This window comes from Aristolochia californica, unplaced genomic scaffold (assembly GCF_029961685.1).
Source record: "Aristolochia californica isolate CCGP_79_NKW_82.1479 unplaced genomic scaffold, dmAriCali1.0.hap1 SCAF_13, whole genome shotgun sequence".
Classification (NCBI taxonomy): domain Eukaryota; kingdom Viridiplantae; phylum Streptophyta; class Magnoliopsida; order Piperales; family Aristolochiaceae; genus Aristolochia; species Aristolochia californica.
Window position 1 is genome coordinate 2429709 of NW_027181804.1, and position 17588 is coordinate 2447296.

Sequence of the window (17588 nt, forward strand, 5' to 3'; positions counted from 1 at the left end):
GCACAAAGCGGGGGCAATGATTGTTTATAAGGTTGGGCTTCTACCTTGTAATTTCCAAGGAAAAAAAACAAAGCATTCCCATGTCGGTCTGTTAGCTTTGTTTCACGGGTATTGTTTTATGTTTCTTGCATTGCTTTTACGGATCGAAAGAGTGAAGAAAGACAAAAGAAAGTAGCAGAAAATCCGAGTTGCCAGCGATTATCAGAAGAGTTAGGCGTCTGTACTGTCTTGACTGCTAGTGCGTATTCTTGTCCGGGAATTGCTCCGGTGACCGAGGCTTCAGACAACTAGATTTTCGGATTCTCCCTTCTGTACGAAATTGCCCGCAATGTGGTTGACAGTTTCCTTCAGACTTTTTAAAAGTTCTTCAGCACACAATCTGTTTTCTTTTTGCTGCAACTTCGCAGTTTCTCTGCATCTCCCTCGCCAACGCCACACTCTTTCTTGGTCTTTACTTCAGCCGATTCAATCAGAAGCTCGTGCAAGTATGTAAGTTTTATATAAATTAACGTTCTTGAATTTCGATTCTGTACGTCTGAAGCGAGACTTCGGATTGAGACTTGGACTTTCTTCAACCTTCGTATTACCGGTTGTAAATTAAAACTGAACGGAGATGTTGTAAAATAAAAAATAAAAAATTATACAAAAATAAAATACTGAAAAAATAATTTGTTATTTTTTACTATATATTTATTAGTTTATATCTTTATATTGTTTTATTTTATTAATCTTGATAATAAATAGAGATAAATGTAATTAATTAAAAAAAATTGATTTTAGGACCCGGGCTGGCGGCCCCGTGTTCAAACCTGTCTCTACGAATTCGTGTCATGGACATATTTGGCGATGGCCTGCCTGTGATGCAAGCATCGAATGCGCGCATTAAGCAAGGCTGCGTGCAGCGGGTTCGGCGACACTGCTAAAACGCACGCCAAAATCTTTGATTTATGTAGGCTGGGGAGAGTAGATGAAGCTCTTCAAGTTCTCACTTCCATCTCGTTCAATGCCCACCTCTGTTCCTTCTTTCTCCAGTTCTGTGTCGACTCAAATGCCGAAACCCAAGGCAGATACTTACATGATCATCTCGCTCGAAATGGTTTCCCCTCGGACGTGCACCTCAACACAAAGTTCATTGTTTTCTACTCCAGAATGGGTGATGTCAATTCGGCTCGACGAGTATTTGACGAAATGCCTCATCGAAGTATTGTCTCTTGGACAGCCTTAATTTCGGGATACACTCAAAACGGGTACCCGAGAAGAGCATTGGAAATCTTCCCGAGGATGCGTCAGTTAGGCTTCAAGTGCAATGATTTCACTTATGGAAGCATTTTGAGGGCCTGCACTGTTCTGTTGTACGTACAAAGCGGAGAAGTGATCCATGGATGTGCTTTAAAGGATGGATTTTGTGGTAGCTTGTTCGTTCAAAGTGCGTTGATTGATTTGTATTCAAAATGCGGGAGGTCTGAGAAGGCCCGCATTCTATTTGAGACAATGCTGGTGAGAGACGTGGTTTGTTGGAATGTTGTAATTGGTGGGTATGCAGCACAGGGGCTTGACGATGAGGCGTTTGGGATGTTCCGTGAAATGCTTAGTCACGGTAAGTGGGGACCTTTTATCATCTTTGTTCACAATTTGTTAATATTCTTTATTTAATAACATTTTTTTTATGACTTATCTTCTGAGACAATATGTCCTTGAAAGCTTGAGGCTCAGAAACAAAGAAAACTGAGTGACTTCCAAGTAATATAAATTTAAAAATTTCAACTTGCAACTCAGAAGAAAAGAAAACTGAATGACTTCCAGGAAATTAATTTCCTACTGTCCAGCTTGATACCATAGAAATGCAACGTATAAGTAGTAATTTCACTTGTAAATTACTCTTGCTAGCTGTATTTGGCTAATTGGCGTGAGAGCAGCATAGGGAGAGGATGCAGAGAGAACAAAGGACTCGTGGAAAATGTATAAGACAGGAAGAGTAACCAATAGTATCATGTCTTGCCATGTCAATAAGTATGAGCGAGTAAGAATTCCATATGAGAAAGCAAATTCCTTTTCATTATTGACCTGAGGTATTTCATGCATCATACACAGTACTATATACTTATAATTTCTATTAAAAGAAAATATATTACTCTGATAGTGTTAATTGGTGTCAAAAGTTGTCTTATTATTCTGTACTACTTGAGGGGTCGATGTGTTCGGAAGGGACACAATTGAGAGTGAGATCAGAGAACCTTTTTTGTTCCTTGAGAATTCCACTTCATTGCTCTCAAAATGGAAACAGGATTTTGCAAGTATATTGTCATTCCCAACTGCTACACAATTTCAATCCGACTAACATGAGAACTATCTTGCGAGTGATAGAGTTCTAAAGATTTCAATGGCAAACACGTTAACACTGTTTAAGTATCGTTTGTAGTCACTGCCATGGTTAAGGTTTTGTTCATGCTAGTCTTTTTAATCTAAACTATAATTGCTGATAGGTATGTTGCCTGACCACTTCACCTTCATGGGTATCTTGAAGGCATGTGGTGGTGTAGAAGATTTGGCTAAAGTGCACCAAATTCATGGTATTGTGACCAAATTGGGCTTATGCTCCCACAGTTCAGTATCAGGTTCGCTTATTGGTGCTTATGGAAAGTGTAGAAGTTTGAGTAATGCTAGGCTCTTATATGATATTATGCCTGAAAAAGATCTTATTTCTAGCACTACCATGATCACTAGCTATGCGCAAAGTGGAAAACAAAGTAAGGAAGCTTTGGAGTTCTTTGGAAAAATAAATCACTGTGCTGTGGTGATGGATGAGATTATTATGTGTTCCATGCTCAACGTATGTGCTGATTTAGTTTTCTTGAGCTTGGGGCAACAAATTCATGCTCTTGCTCTGAAGAAACAACCTTTTAGTGATACAGCAATGGGTAACGCTCTTATTGATATGTATGCCAAATCTGGTAACATAGAAGATGCTTCTCGGGTTTTTTACGAGATGGAAAATCAAAATGTGATTTCGTGGACCTCACTGATTACAGGATATGGGAAACATGGATATGGTGAAGAAGCAATTTCACTCTTTAACAAGATGTTAAATAATGGTCTGAAGCCAAATGATGTTACATTTCTGTCTCTCCTTTTTGCTTGTAGCCATGCTGGGATGATTGCCAAAGGATGGGAATATTTTCACTTGATGATGAATGAATATAAAATTAGTCCCAGAGCAGAGCATTATTCATGTATCGTGGATCTTCTAGGTCGTGGTGGCCTTTTGGAAGAAGCATATAATTTGGTATGTGACATAAATATGAGGCCTAATGCCTCGGTTTGGCGTGCGCTGCTTGGTGCCTGTAGAATTTATGGTAATAAATCTCTGGGGGAAATCGCTGCTAGACATTTGTTTGACTTAGAAGCTTTTGATACTGTGAATTATGTTATATTATCAAATATATATGCCTCAGCTGGTTTATGGGATGATGCACTGAACTTGAGAAAAATCATGCGAGAGAGAGGCATGATGAAGGAACCAGGCCACAGCTTTATATCTTCTGCCAAATATCAAATGCCTCTTCTTCTCGACAAAGTCTAACTCTCACTTGACACTCATCTATCTTATCAATGGATAATATCTTGGAAGAGCACATAAAAGTTGTGCTTGACAGGCATCTGGTTTCGGCATTCTTTACTTTCCATCTGGTATCAAAGTCTTCTTTACAATCTTATATTATCAAAGTCTCATTTTCTTCCGAAGTTCCTTAAACAATCTTCCTGACATTATTATTTTTCCTTGAACTTTTCCTCATTTCCATAGATTTACTGGGAAGAATTAATTCCAACAATCTCAGTCCACTTGTTATTAGGAACAACATACACTGGTCAAGAATAGAGCATGATTAGTTCAAGGCAAGTTTTCTTTTCTTTTTATTTTCATTTTCATTTTCATTTTATTAATTTCAGTTGCCCACATTTCAGTTTTAGTATCACTTTGACTTCCATATGCCAGAGCAATGATCAGGTTGCATTCTCAGGTGTTCACTTTGAAGATCAATCTGACTCATTTGAAGTATTGCATAGCATCTTGGAAGGAAGGGTACCTGTTGAGTTCACTCCAAGCAATAATTGTAGTCGTGAATGTTTTATCTTCATGGGGAGTAACAGTATCCGTGATTCATCAGGCTGGACAATTTAATGGATATGCAAGTAGAAACCGAATCTTGGAGCCTTCAAAGACTTTGCTGAACTGATTTTCAAGTTCATCAGGTATGGCTGTGCAGTGAAACATGTGAGCTGTTCTCTGGGAAACAGAGCAGCCTTGGTCTTTTTTATCTCGTCGATCTCAAGGACTTGCTTCAACTTGCCCACTTTGATGGGAGTAAGGCTTCCTGGGGAGGCTAGCGAAGAATCTCTGTGTTCTTTGGTTTGAGCGAGATTGGTATCGATGAGTTCCATTTTATTTCTTTTTATAGTGCCAAGCAGAATGGCACTATTAATACCACCAAAAACTCCTCAGATGGGAATCAACCAGTTGACGTGATGGTGATTCAGGAATTTTAACAGGACGAGCACGAAAGTTGGCGGCCATGGCAGGGACAGCTGGTTGTCATCCTCACAAAGCTTTCTGAAAGAAACTGCGACCCCTTTTATATTGGTTTCTGATATTCAAATTCTGTTTCCTCCATTGCTGTGTAAGCATCATAATACTGTACACACAGATGTTTGTACTCTTATATTATACCCCATAAATAGTGCATTTGTCATATTACCATTCACATTTGTCATAAAAATAGTGCATAGAAAGATTTCTTTTTACAGAATGGAATCCTTAGACAAGGTTTATAACCTTTTATATGGCCGGCCTATCTTGATTCAAGTATCCAGCATAAAAATAGAGATCTTTATAATAATAATCAGAACCCCGTAAGGTACACTTTCCTCTTAAGGAAGAACCTCTGGTCAAGCTCGAAGTTGCTTCCACAGGAGGGATGTCCTTCAGTTTCATCCCTAAACTCCATCAAAGGAAACATCGATCACACTGGTAAGAACAGAGAAAAGAAATTGATATTAGCGACAAAGGTTGCAACATTAAAATCATGACTGCCATATCAGAAACAATTGATTTGTTAAAACGAGACGAGTACCTTTGACGGTTGGGTTCAAGTTGCAGAAGATAAGAACAAGTGAAGAAGAAGGCAAGCATACCAATCTATAGATCTCACCCAGATGGCTGAACCAGTTGTAATTTTACTGCATATTTACTCCAGTTGCAAGTTCTCATTTATCATGATAATGTGCTACGCCTGGCTTCACACAGAGGAGCCATCTCATAGGATGAAAATATAAAATCTAAACCTCAGACAAGAAATCCTGGAAAGAACACACATTTTGAAATCAGCTTGTGAACCTTCCTTCAGGATCTTGTATAAATTCCCACGAAATGAGATACCTGGTAAGTCACTTCTTGTCTTCCATGAACCGTGAAATAAGCCAAATCTGCAGTAGGATGTAAGTGTTATAGACATCAAGCATTCTCTATGCATTTTAAGAATGGAAATATATGCAAAGTTTTTAGATATACTGAAATAGAAGTTAAGATCCACAGTTTCAAAAAATGGAAATGGACTGAGTATCGAATGGCAAAGGGATACCTGTGAGAAATATCCAGCATAGCCTGGCCTAAAAGCAGGTTCCAGTGATATTATGAATTTATGCCCTGGATGAAGAGCATAGATCTTCTTGTTCACTTGCATAGACTATCAAACTGTACATTCTTGGTTTCATTCCAAGGGACTACAGATACAGAAGTTTGGCATGTTTTTGTTAGATCAACGGCTCAACCCATGGAAATGGCCGAAGTACCACAGTGTAAGAGGACACCTGTGTGACAGTTTCACCATTTGGCATACCAGCTAGATTTAGATGTATGTGCCAGTGACGCTGTAAATTTATTCCCTGGGAGAAAGATGACAGATCGTCGTCAAAGGTTTAATGGTACATGGCAGAAAGAAAAGCAAGGGAGTTTAATGTTACTCAGTGCTTAATTATGAGAAACTAATTTGAAATGGTTTCCAATGTTACAGACTAGAGAAAGGACAAAAACATAACAAATTTCATTTCAAAAAGAAATTTTAACATAAAGGAACTATTACCTTCCCATAAACAACAAAAATTTACTTCACAGTAACTACATAGCATTTACTGGAAAAGAATGCTGGAAAAGTTGACAAACTAAAATTATGTAAAACTGGAAAATTTTGGCTTGCCATCAAGAACTCTTCCCATCAGGATTCAGTTTGCCAAAGCTAAAAATATCCACGAAAGAAAAGTGAACAATTTTCAAACCAAAGTTGCAAAGGAATCAATTCTCACCTCACAAAAGAAGATAGACTAAAAATTGCAAAACACTTCCTGGAGAAGTACAAATAATGCTTCATTTAAAATGGCTTCTTTTATTTGGAATGATGATACCTCAGTTCACTTGTTAGACATGTGTATAGCAAAGAGTCCTTTATCCAAAAAAATTCCTAAATATCCTTCCAGAATAACTTGTGAATATAGAGAAAACAAAATTTAAAATACAAAAGTGAAAGAAGAGGTTTTAGAAGTACCAGGAAGACACTGTAGGATCACTTTCAAATGAGTCACGATGTGGTATTGTCAAGCTTTCATTGAAATCGCGTTTGAAAATCTCTATGTCAAGAAATTCATATATTCTCAATAGAATATGGACTGGTTAGCACCAAATATATATATACTTAAAGTGGCTGGCACCAGAACGTTTCTAGAGTTCATTAAAAAATTACACTTAAAAATCAGAAATTATTTCTCTTGGAGATGACAATAAATATCTTATGCTACTAACCCATCAACTTGATACTCAAGGACATCCACACATAAACTGATTGAAACTAATCAATTTGAATTGAACCTTATTACTGAAAACTTGTATGCATAGTTTCCTGTAAGGATAATTAAATATATTTCTGAAAACAAAGGCAGTCACATTGTCTAATCTGCTCACAGCTATAATATTCTAAAGTATAAGGCCCTAAAATAAAATATACTAGGCTCCTTACAAACACAAAGGAATAAACTCTACCTCTTAAATCTTTTTCTGTGTTACATAATTCATTGAATATTAGCATGATGAGCAGATGAGAAATAGACATACCTTTAGCAGCCAATTGACCATTTCTGCAGCAAGCACCAAATTGGATTCAGTTGACAGCAAAGTCTTCATAAGCAAATTGCCTCAGGCTTCTCAGGACCTTACATATTCACAACAAGCTGCTGCTTGGAATCCATGCTACTATCTGGAAAGGGACCAACAAATTTGCCAAACCTCTCTGAAGCATCCCCACAGATAAAAACCTTAAACTCCAAAAATTCTTTCAACAATTGAGATGCATCACCTATCGCTCCTGCATGGCGGAGACTTTCATACAATATAGAGAAAGCAGATTTACTGATCTTGAAATCTGAATTGCGCTTTTCAAGAAAAATAAGGAAAGCTGATTTTGCACGTTGTGATTTGCAAAGGAAAATAATAATTGCATTAAGTGAAATAGAGTCCAGAGCAATTCCATCAACATCCATATCTCCTACCAATTGGTGGACGGCATAAATATTTCCACACTTACAAAGACCACATAACATCACATTGTATGTATATATGTTTGGAACTAAACCCGCTAACTTCATCTCTTTAAACAAATGACAAGCCTCAGCAATTTCATCGCCTAAAAAAAGACCATTGATAGCAACTGTATATGAGACAACATCAAGAGAGTAATTTTCTGCTACTGCCTTCTGGAATAACTGAAGAGCTAGATTAGTTTTTCCTACTTTTATCAATCCATCAAAAAGCACTGTATGGACATGAGCATCAAGACCAGGACTATGAACAATAGCGCTAGAATATACAGTAACTGCATCATCCGTCTTTCCAGATTTACACATGGCCTCTAATAATACTGTGTAACTAAAACGATCTGGTATAAATCCTCTGCTTATCATCTCTTTATAAAATGTCAAAGCTTCTAACGGGAACCCAGCCTTGCAGAGAGCATTTATAAGACTATTACAAATCACAAGATCTTCCAATACATTCATTTGTCTCACCAAATCGTACAATAATGTAAACTTCCTTGATGAACATAGACAGCAGACTATTGAACAAAATGTGTACGAGTCAGGCTTTATATTTTTGCTGGGCAAACTGAGGAAAATCTTAAATGCATCATCATGCCTGCCTGCTTTGCTGAGACAGTCAATTAACATGTTATAGAAAACCACATCAAAAGAACACCCTTGGCAGTCCATAACTTCCAGTAAACCAAGAGCTTGGTCAACCATATTCAATCCAAAAAATCCTTTAATCAAAGATGTATACGTGACCACATTAGGATTAAATCCACTGGCCATCATCTTAGCCAATAATCCTTCAGCTAAAACAACTTCACCACTTCTACTGAACCCGTCAATCAAAATGTTCCAAGTAGTAAGTGATATCAGATATCCCAATCTAAACATCAAACCTAACACTTTTAAAGACTCATTCATCCTACCAACCTTGCAGAAACAATTCAAAATCATTTGAAAGGATCCAACATTTGGAAAAAAACCATTTTTCACCATATCCCCCAAACTATCTCGGACTCTTAACCAATCATTTATCTTACAAAGGTTTTGAATCATAATATTAAATGTCAAGAAATTTGGGAATTGAGTTTCTCTGAAAACCAACAAAGCCTTCTCCACACGACCCATCCTGAACAATATATCAATAACCATGTTCCGAGCAAATGTATTTGGAATATAACCAAAAGTAGGCATTTCATCAAACGCCTCCAGAGCCAATCTGTACATGGCACCATGCCAAGAAATCCTAATTAGAGCCAACAAAGTTTGCGCCTTCAAATGACATCCAATATTTTCTAACTCTCCAACAATAGCCCTTACCGATTTGAGTCTTTCAGCGAGGCGACACACGACAGGAACAATATAATCAAACCCTTGCACATTGTGGAAGTAATTTGGCTGACGACCACACCACAAGAAGAAGCTTAATGCAATAATGTCTGAAGGACACCGAGAGAGAGTACATGCTATGAGCTGTGGAGTGATTTTGACTTTGGAGGTAGTTGGGATGTTGAAATCAAGTTTGCATGTATATATTTTCTCAGGTGTATGATATGTTGAAGCATGTGAGTTAAGGGTACACATGCTTGAGGGGTTTGTTGTCTGTTTCAACACTGCTCGTGAAAATGCTCGTCTTGGTAACATCCAAAACTCTCCAAAAGATGGTCTGTACATGGGCAAATAATGTTCAAAGTTCAGGTTCCGCCAAAATACGATTGATCCAGATCTTGTGAATTAGTTTTAGTATTTCTGAAGTTCTATTTGTACAAGTTAGATATGGAAATTAAGAACTACACATGATATTTGTCTCAGAGTAGCAATAACAGAAAGCAAACAAAACTTAAAAAACATTAAGAATTTCTCACTCAAATAAAGATTGCAAAGTTTGCTTCATCAGACACTAGCTTCACTGGCTTATAATTTTATCATTCTTCAGAATATAAGTGGTATACTATCCGCCAAGCCTCCAACAAAAAATTTAAGGCACTTTCTGTGTCAATCTTATTTCCCTGTTGAGCTAGTTGATGACCAACTGTTTTTCATATGCTTCGATAGAGTGTACTGGCTTTTGGGCTTCGATGAAGAAGCATCTTTTTCCTTGCAATTTCAAAAAAGTTCAAGAAGAATATTTTTCTTATTCGCCTCCTTTATCGATAATTTTTAAGTCTCGAACTTAATGTTTCATTTGTGGTTTCCAAATACCCGAAAAATATTAGAATTGTGATTTAAACGTTTTCAATTACTAAGAACTAGTAAAGAAAAATAACTAGTGACTAAAAAAAATATATAAAGAATTTAGAGGAGAACTATAAAGAAAATTTTACTTAAAATATTCAATACGCAAATATCAGAAGAATGGTAGAAAAAAGCAGTTGAGAGAAAAGGTTTCAGAGCAAAGAGGATTTTCTGAAAGGAAAGACATGAGAAATCTGGTGTTATCGGGTGGTGTACAAAACAGAAGAGTTTAGATACCTGTTAACGCCAGAGAAGAAAATATTGGAGAACGGATTTTCGGCGTGAGATACAAAAAAAATGATAAAAGTAAGCTATTTTCGGGTGGAAATCAATCTCACCAGTCCCTGCAGCGAGGAGAAGAGAAGTCACCGGAAGAGCGGAACAACCAGCACGAACTGAGAAAGCAGAAGTCATTAGAATGAGACGTACGTGAGAGTTAAGAAAAAGCAAGGAAATTTTTTGAGTAGCGACTCCACTGGGGATCGAACCCAGAATCTCTGGTTCCGTAGACCAGCGCCTTATCCATTGGGCCATGGAGTCTCAGTTGCAGATTAGTTTGTTAAATAACGTTATCTTTAGATAATTCACAAGTGATTAATACGGTCATCACTTCTAATTACTTTCTCTGAATAGCAGCCAAACGTCTTGGACCAGGTAGTAACCTCACCTTCAAGAGTCTGTTCAAAGGAAGGAGCTCTCTTATCTATCAATGGAAAGGTCTCCGTGCGTTGAATTCCATCTCGTTTTCGTTTCAGTCTTATTTGCAATTATTTTATTGTCCCCGATTTCCGTGGAGTTCTGTTTAGGAAGAATTAGAGAGCAGCAATAAAGAGTGGCTCTGTTTCCAGAATTGTTTGATGGAGCAAGCACCTGCATTCTCACATGGTGAAATTTTGAAGTTTTTTTTCACTGTTTTGCGATTCTGTATCTCAGTGACTAGAAGTTGAATTGAAAATATTTCACTATAATCTAGTTCTGAAATAATTTTGATCAGAGAATTTTCAGGAATAATTGCCGACAATGAAAATCAGTGTTTATGGCGTTCTGGGATCGGTGGTTAGATGTTATTAGATGTTATTTTGATCTATTCCAGGTGATTGCTTTGTTCGATAATTAACGATATATTTTCTGAAGAGATTATGTTGATAAGATGGTTAAAACTTCATTGCTTCGAAATGATCACGATACAGAAGTCATGACCTAAGTAACATTTTCAGAAACAGTGTCAGAATCAGAGAGCCCAGTGTTCTTGTTGCATCAATCTCTCCATCTATGGCCGCAGTTGGGATTGCAGCAGACGAAGAACAGAGTCATGCCCTCCTCTCCCCTGGTCGTGGCCTGTGTTCCATCCAACGAACTCAACCAATTAGAAAAATAAGTCTAATTCATTAGAAAAAGCTGCAATTTGCATGCAATCGGAAGCCATCCGATCACTTATGTAGTTTCTTGGATTAGTTGATTTGCTCTTTGCAATCATGATTTTTGTTGACTGCCGGGTGCATTGAATTCTACTGTAAATACAAGTTAAGAAGCAAACAGAAACCTGGAAAAACACAGCTTCTCCATGGTTGCATTGAGCACATCGGACTGCTTTAGTGCGAGGAAGTGTTGGATCAGCAGCAACATCCTGTAAGACCTGTGTTTGTTCGCTGACTTTGTGATGAATCACATTTCTGTAGACACAGTTATTGTCAGCGACCTCCTGCAGCAAGTAAAAAGGAAGAGGCCTTGTTAAAGATCAAAAGAAGATGAAGCGAAGCAGAGAATTGGGTAAGGAAAAAAGAAACCTGAGTTGCGGCAAGCATAGAGGAGGACCTTCTGTACATTGTCCTCTTTTGGATACAGAATGTTGTTACTGGAATCAAAAGAAAAATGTCAAGGAATTTCGTCATCCATCTACTAATTGACAGGTAAATTTTTGTAGAATTAGATTTGAGGAGAGGAAAGAGGCATACCATTCACGACAAAACTTCAGGGTACTCATGGTTTCTGTTACTGCTGTTGAGAAGGATAAACTGATTGGAAGTAACTAAACCTGTTTGGTGAAGAAAAAACTATGTTTCTGCACCGGATCTTAGACTGTCTGGTGGCCTTGAAGGAAAACTGGAGACGATTGATGCTCTTGACAGTGTCAATCTGATTGAGAATCGATCAAGGGGACATTTGAAAAAAAAACTTTAGTTGGTTCCAGACAAATCAAAAGTGGGAATATCTTTTGCAATTTGCATTGGAATTGACTGAAAGCTCGGGGAAATGGTAAAAAGTTAAATTTCAGAAAACCAAGTCTCAAAAGATGCAAGGTTCTAACTATGTTATCAAGTTATTTCAGAAAACCAAGTCTCAAAAGATGCAAGATTCAAGAGTTGTGACAATTTAGAATGGAAAGCCATCAACACAGTTGGGCAAGTGGGTGGCATCTGTGCCCTATGGCATCTCTCATCCCAGATTGCAACTCTCCATGAAGCCAAAGAGCATAGGTCCCTCTCAACCACTGAATTTTTCACTCATTTCTCTCTCTCAAATCAATTTCAAGCAATTTCCCATTGTGAATGAGCACAATGAGAGCAAAGAGCTTGATTCAAATGGCTGGTTGTAGGAGAAGGCAACACTAAATTCTTCCATGCCATAGATTCCAAACCTTGAATTTTGGATCATCTTCACTTGGCACAGGTCCAGTTAGGTGGCTGAGTTGCCCTTACCCTTCAGAAACGTCCTTACCCATTGGGACCATACCAAATAGTTCCTTCCATTTAGCTGGTATGATGGGTGTAGATTGTGATTGTCATCTTTTAAGATATGGACAGGTTGATTTAACTCGGTGTTGATGGGAGTAATGGTTTCAGATATGAAAGACATTTTGAAAATTTTTGGGTAGGGATTGAAGTGTTTGAAGGCAATAAAATGTCAGAGATTAAAAGGAACGAAGGCCAAGAGATATTCAGCAATCCTCAGTGAAGGTTGTGCAGAAAAAAATCCCAATAAATAGGAGAAAGAAAAAGAAAAAAGTCGAGAGCTCTGATACCATATTGAGAGATATTTCTCCCACTTATTAACTGATAGGAGAACTACTACAAATGCCATAGTTCTAGGGAACTAATTGTTACATAAAATCAGGAAAGAACCTCTAGAATTAGGATCTAAGTCACAGTAGAGGAAAAATTCAAATTTTGTAGGTTGTACAAGAAACAACTTCCTTGTTTGCCAAGTCAATCCAACAAATTCTCCAACAGTTAACTTATATCTTTTGTACTGATTAACATTGTTTCCGTAAGAAGATTGTAGGGAGTCTGGATTTCAAGCAAGAAAACAAGATTTCAGATGCTCCAATTGCTGATCTGCTCAAGTATTTAAACAAGAACTTGATGCTTCTGCTATCAGCGCGCGTCTTCCCTCTGGATAGAACCCACTCCAGCAGCTTATTTTGATCATAGGCGATGTTCATTTCCATGAGCAAGTACCTACTGATCTTTTCCTTTTATTTTGAATTGTCTTTTATCACTACTTAGTCTCAAGATTTTGTCATAACAAGCAACAATAATGTGAGAAGCACGGTGATGAAATTAACTTTTGTTTTTTGCAGTGGTTTGAGCTGATGCAGAACACATAATTGACATCCCTACAACGTCTTGGTATTCGTTGGCTTTACTTCATATCTTTCTTTCAATCTGTACTGGAATGCCATTGCTACTACAAAACCCTCGAAAACGATGCGCCTGTTAGGTTTTTCTATCGTGAAGATCCTAACAGAATTGGAAACCATCGTGAAGAGATTTATCGGATATTATGCTTTTTGTTGCCTTTTGGATACAGTACACAGGTTTAACTGATGTTGCTAAATGACTTTGTACCTCGCTTGTATATTACTGCAAGCTTTTAAAGAAGTTTCACCATTTAGCTTGTCCCAAAATTGATAACAGGGCCTCTCGTTCAAGATTCAGCTTTCAGAAGAGGTTCGAGCTGGATTTGTTCGACACCGATTTCTGCTGCAAGAACCCACCTTCAAAATGGAGTATGTATGTTCTCGGACAAATCTTCGACAGGCAGTCGTTCTAGCCAGAAACAATTATACAATGGAGATATCACATATTTGATGTGGAAAAAGATTGGGTAAGAAAACAAAAGAATGAACTCTTCTGACCTTTATCTGTGAATCCTCCCTGAGGCCTCAGCAGTGTCAAAAGAACTGGACTTCAAAAAGTTACATTCGACCTAAACAAGGGATTTGCGGCGTGCAGTTAGGGCAAGGAGGGCCATTGACATTAAGACAGTAAGCAGCAGCTTTCTTCTCTGAAACTGTTGTTTGGAGATCCACCTCGTTCAGGCGAATGTTTCTGCAAGGAACGCTCAAACTGCAGGCCAGACTAACCACAGTTTCTTTGCTTCCGGTCCCTTTAATGTCGAAATAGTCTATGTTACGCACCGCCACCGCAGATGACTTCGCCAAGGTAATCCATCAAGTTCAGCCCAGTTATTATGAATGCAGAAGCAGAATGAATCTTTTCAAGACAAGAAGGAAGAAAGAGTACTTTGTTTGTTTTGTCGAAATAATATTGGTCGATGACAATGGGGTTTTCCACTGAATTCATAACGATGTGCCTGAACTCGATGTCTGTCACATACCCAGATCCTCCCTGTTGAATACTCTACAGATTGTTAAAACGACTCTCAAGTAGGGAGAAAAACACAGGAAAATGAGCTGGGTTTATTCTATGAAAACCTGCCATGTCTTGATCCTCACTCCATTTTTGGTGTTTGTGAAAGATGTTTCTTCAACCAGTATTTGACTCACGAATGCTTCTGTGTTGTCTTTCCCTAAGCTTCCGATACTGCAGACGATGGAGCAACTACTACTTCATCTCTGTTACCCATCTCTTTTATTTTTTACAAATTTATCAGATGAAAAGAAACAACCCCACCTTATTCCGTGGCCAGGTCCGCAGGCGACAGAACTAATACGAACATCAAAGACACCAGAAAGAAAACTAATACAGTCGTCTCCTGCAATTTATCAAAAGATCCAGAAATGAAACACTCGAACATAAGCAAAACAATTGAATGGTATGTGGGTAGGGGAGAAGAAAAATCCTGCTACCTGATGCAATTCTGGAATCGGTTATGACTACGTGTTTGCTCCGAAATATGTTAATGCCGTCGGTGTTTGGAGTTTCGCCGGGGGCATATATGGAGATGCCGGAGATGGAGACGTAATTACACGATTGGAGCTGGAGATGGTTCCTTGGGCTGTTCAGCAGCTTCCAGCCCTTGAGCGTCAGGTAGTTGCATGAATCGATTGTCAGTAACTTGCACAACAGAATAAACTTGTATTAACAACCAATAAAGTTCTTTGATTATAATCGAAAAGCCTTTTTCAAGGGGTAGAGGCACTAATGGCCGACCTAAGATTGTTTTGGTGAATCTACCTACTCTATCAAAGAAGAAGAAAGTTGGCCAAGGATCATCTTTTTCAATTGAAACCATCCTTAACAAGCCTTAGACAGATTTATTAGCCCCTTTTTTTCTGTTAACAGGCTAATTAGATTATTTTTTTTAAGAAAAAGGGAGGCGCTTCAGGAAATCAAATTGTTAAGGTTAATCAATGGTGTCTCTTTGTAGAAAGAAGATGAATTGAATTAAATAATGGTTTGCCGGAGACTCACAGTTGGACGGTACGTAGTATCATCGCAGGGCTGCAAGAACAGAAACGTGAAGGAATATTAAAATGAGATGTGTGAAACTCTAAACAGCTGCAGTGCAGCAATGGTGAAATGGAAAATGAACTCACCCGAGCATGTCTGGGATCTTGAATACATTCTCGTGGCCACCAGAGAGAGCCCCGGCCGTCCAGTTCTCCAGAACCGAGAACCGTAAGAAACTGTACATTCTGGATTAGAATCCAACCTTTACGACCATTAAACGACTCTCGATCTCCTGGAGCCAACAGGTTCCCATCAATCTGAGGATGTTGAGATGATCCATTATGAGTTTGTGTTCAGACCCCATAGCTTAGATTCTAAAATAGTTACACTACCATCGACTTAGTTTGCTTACCTGGATGTGGATCCTGGAAGCCTTGCATTCTCCACTGAAGGTCAGAGGTTTCAGAAGAAATGTTTTATGTGATGGGATAAGAAAGGTGGAAGAGACTCCAACAGAACCACAAGTAGATTCCCATGCTTTAAGAAATGCCTGTACTTGAAATCCAAATTGACATTAAAAAGTGAAAGAAAAAAGACCAAGATCTGGTGTTTTTTTTACGTAAAATGAAGCTTAGTTTGCTTCGGGAGATGACTGAGAATTATACATTGGAATCATCCGTTTTGGCATCCCCAGCTGCTCCATACGCAGTAACATCAAAAACATGAAAAGCTCCTGCTTCCGATCGACAGAATCTCAATGAAACTAGGCTTATTAGTAAAAAAAATACGTTCCAAATGTCCTGCATGCAACAGAAAAATCAGTTTTATGGAGATCAGTGAGTGCTGAGAGAGAGAGAGAGAGAGAGAGAGAGAGAGAGAGAGAGAGAGACCATCGCTCACCATTGGAGAGCTCTGCATGCAAGGTCCAGAAAAGCAAAACCCTTCTGAGTAGCGTGAACGAGAGTGGCAAAATGCAGGTTAAATATCTTGTTTCTTCTACTTCCTCCATAACTTGGTTACTTGACTGGATTTCATGTCATCCCGTAGTTGTTTTTCCAGCCATTTTTTAGCTTCTTAGAATGTAATTGAAATTGATTGAGAGCGCTCAAAGGATCTAATGAACAGGTACTACTTACCTTTCTGTGTTAACTCATTCGATTCTGTAGCCGCTGAACGGAGCCCGTCACCCTATTGCTGATTGCAAATTCTTACCAAATGATATTATTTGACGAGGTCTCGACACAATCACCAACTCCAGAATATAAATTCAAACCCCTTTCTGAGTTTACTTCTGACAAGGTAGACTCGCCTACTGCTTTTACGCTTTGAGTTTACATTTATGATTCTGCAACGATGTTTTGAGACTCTAAAGCAGGAGCAATTTTTTTTCACATTCTCTTGTCTTAAAATACGTTGGGTCCATTTGGATCCACTTTTGAGGTTTAATGAAGATTGTGATTCTCTTGTTGTACTTGTTTGTACTGGTGCCGCATCACGTCGTCGGAGACAGAAGGGGAAGTTGTTCTTGCCATCTCCCTTCATCAGGTACGAAAGGGAAGGGCGGCCTCCCCCTCCTTGTTTTTTGGATTTGTCACTACATATTGTTAAAAAATACATTCAGGGGTATTTTAGTTATTTTATTACTAAAAAAATTATTTCAGTAGTTAAATTTTCATGTACATAGGATGTTTAGTTAGGAATATATATACGGGTATTCTTATAATTTATAACTCAAAACACTTATTTAAGGAGTCTGGGAATTTGTGCATAGTTCCAAACGACATCGTTCAGGCTCTTCAGAAAGCTCTTTTTCTCAATTATCCTTTTTTCTCTCAATTTTCTCTTCTCCTTCACCCAAATCTTGATTTTTATATGGTATCAGAACAGTAGATCGTTGTTGGGAGCATTTTACTGCAAATTCTTACCATTTTTTAAGAGGACAACCTGCTTGAAGGAGAAAAATTACATTTATGTTGGCTCATCATAGTTAAGTTTTTTCCTTCCTTTCTCTACCTTAACCTTCGGTTTACTGGTCTTTATGAATTATTGAAGGATTCTCTACACTTTGATTGTCCTAATTGGATTTTT

At 38.2% G+C, this 17588-nt stretch overlaps 4 protein-coding genes and 1 non-coding gene across 8 annotated transcripts; 1 reads left to right on the forward strand and 4 right to left on the reverse strand.

Annotated features, from left to right (window-relative positions):
* The first annotated feature begins 830 nt into the window (after positions 1-830).
* On the forward strand, positions 831-4774 carry LOC137948292 (pentatricopeptide repeat-containing protein At3g20730-like). The gene is made up of 4 exons (XM_068794329.1): positions 831-1597; positions 2484-3687; positions 3803-3894; positions 4020-4774. Exons 1-2 carry the CDS (start codon positions 874-876, stop codon positions 3578-3580), a joined length of 1821 nt encoding a protein of 606 aa, XP_068650430.1. The 5' UTR covers positions 831-873; the 3' UTR covers positions 3581-3687; positions 3803-3894; positions 4020-4774.
* Positions 4655-10229, reverse strand: LOC137948291 (putative pentatricopeptide repeat-containing protein At1g16830). 2 transcript variants are annotated; one of them, XM_068794327.1, is made up of 6 exons: positions 10203-10229; positions 7160-9295; positions 5637-5940; positions 5435-5481; positions 5130-5355; positions 4655-5023 (listed from the first exon to the last, which is right to left on the reverse strand). In XM_068794327.1, exon 2 carries the CDS (start codon positions 9271-9273, stop codon positions 7258-7260), a length of 2016 nt encoding a protein of 671 aa, XP_068650428.1. In that variant the 5' UTR covers positions 9274-9295; positions 10203-10229; the 3' UTR covers positions 4655-5023; positions 5130-5355; positions 5435-5481; positions 5637-5940; positions 7160-7257. The 2 variants fall into 2 exon arrangements, with proteins under 2 accessions (XP_068650428.1, XP_068650429.1); XM_068794328.1 differs by lacking the exon at positions 10203-10229 and having other exon boundaries at positions 7160-8848; positions 8950-9017.
* Positions 10230-10331: 102 nt separating this feature from the next.
* On the reverse strand, positions 10332-10404 carry TRNAR-ACG (transfer RNA arginine (anticodon ACG)). Its single transcript has one exon. It is a non-coding gene; the product is annotated as a tRNA-Arg (tRNA).
* Positions 10405-11121: 717 nt separating this feature from the next.
* LOC137949116 (DNA-directed RNA polymerases II, IV and V subunit 9B-like) lies at positions 11122-11848 on the reverse strand. Its single transcript, XM_068795390.1, has 4 exons — positions 11820-11848; positions 11647-11719; positions 11408-11569; positions 11122-11202 (listed from the first exon to the last, which is right to left on the reverse strand). The coding sequence occupies exons 1-4, from the start codon at positions 11846-11848 to the stop codon at positions 11122-11124; spliced, it is 345 nt and encodes a 114-aa protein (XP_068651491.1).
* A 1808-nt stretch (positions 11849-13656) lies between these two features.
* LOC137949072 (probable polygalacturonase At3g15720) lies at positions 13657-16428 on the reverse strand. Of its 3 annotated transcripts, XM_068795343.1 has the most exons (12): positions 16401-16428; positions 16166-16300; positions 15913-16050; positions 15647-15817; positions 15522-15551; positions 14957-15164; positions 14781-14862; positions 14582-14690; positions 14391-14495; positions 14177-14299; positions 14003-14073; positions 13657-13913 (listed from the first exon to the last, which is right to left on the reverse strand). In XM_068795343.1, exons 1-11 carry the CDS (start codon positions 16416-16418, stop codon positions 14005-14007), a joined length of 1188 nt encoding a protein of 395 aa, XP_068651444.1. In that variant the 5' UTR covers positions 16419-16428; the 3' UTR covers positions 13657-13913; positions 14003-14004. The 3 variants fall into 3 exon arrangements, 2 of the variants coding, with proteins under 2 accessions (XP_068651444.1, XP_068651443.1); XR_011111683.1 differs by having other exon boundaries at positions 13898-13913; positions 14003-14299; XM_068795342.1 differs by having other exon boundaries at positions 13657-14299.
* Between the last annotated feature and the right edge of the window lie 1160 nt (positions 16429-17588).

Bases quoted from the DNA above. Each gene is read 5' to 3' on its own strand.
- LOC137948292 (XM_068794329.1), top strand. From the start codon at position 874: ATGCGCGCATTAAGCAAGGCTGCGTGCAGCGGGTTCGGCGACACTGCT. The intron at 1,598-2,483 runs GTAAGTGGGGAC...AATTGCTGATAG, and splicing joins CCGTGAAATGCTTAGTCACG to GTATGTTGCCTGACCACTTC.
- LOC137948291 (XM_068794327.1), bottom strand. From the start codon at position 9,273: ATGTTACCAAGACGAGCATTTTCACGAGCAGTGTTGAAACAGACAACA.
- LOC137949116 (XM_068795390.1), bottom strand. From the start codon at position 11,848: ATGAGTACCCTGAAGTTTTGTCGTGAATG. The intron at 11,570-11,646 runs TTTTTTCCTTAC...TTTTACTTGCTG, and splicing joins CTTGCCGCAACTCAGGTTTC to CAGGAGGTCGCTGACAATAA. The intron at 11,203-11,407 runs GTTTCTGTTTGC...GATGGAACACAG, and splicing joins GAGAAGCTGTGTTTTTCCAG to GCCACGACCAGGGGAGAGGA.
- LOC137949072 (XM_068795342.1), bottom strand. The intron at 14,863-14,956 runs GTAGCAGGATTT...GATAAATTGCAG, and splicing joins CGATTCCAGAATTGCATCAG to GAGACGACTGTATTAGTTTT. The intron at 14,300-14,390 runs GTACTCTTTCTT...ACCTTGGCGAAG, and splicing joins ATTTCGACAAAACAAACAAA to TCATCTGCGGTGGCGGTGCG.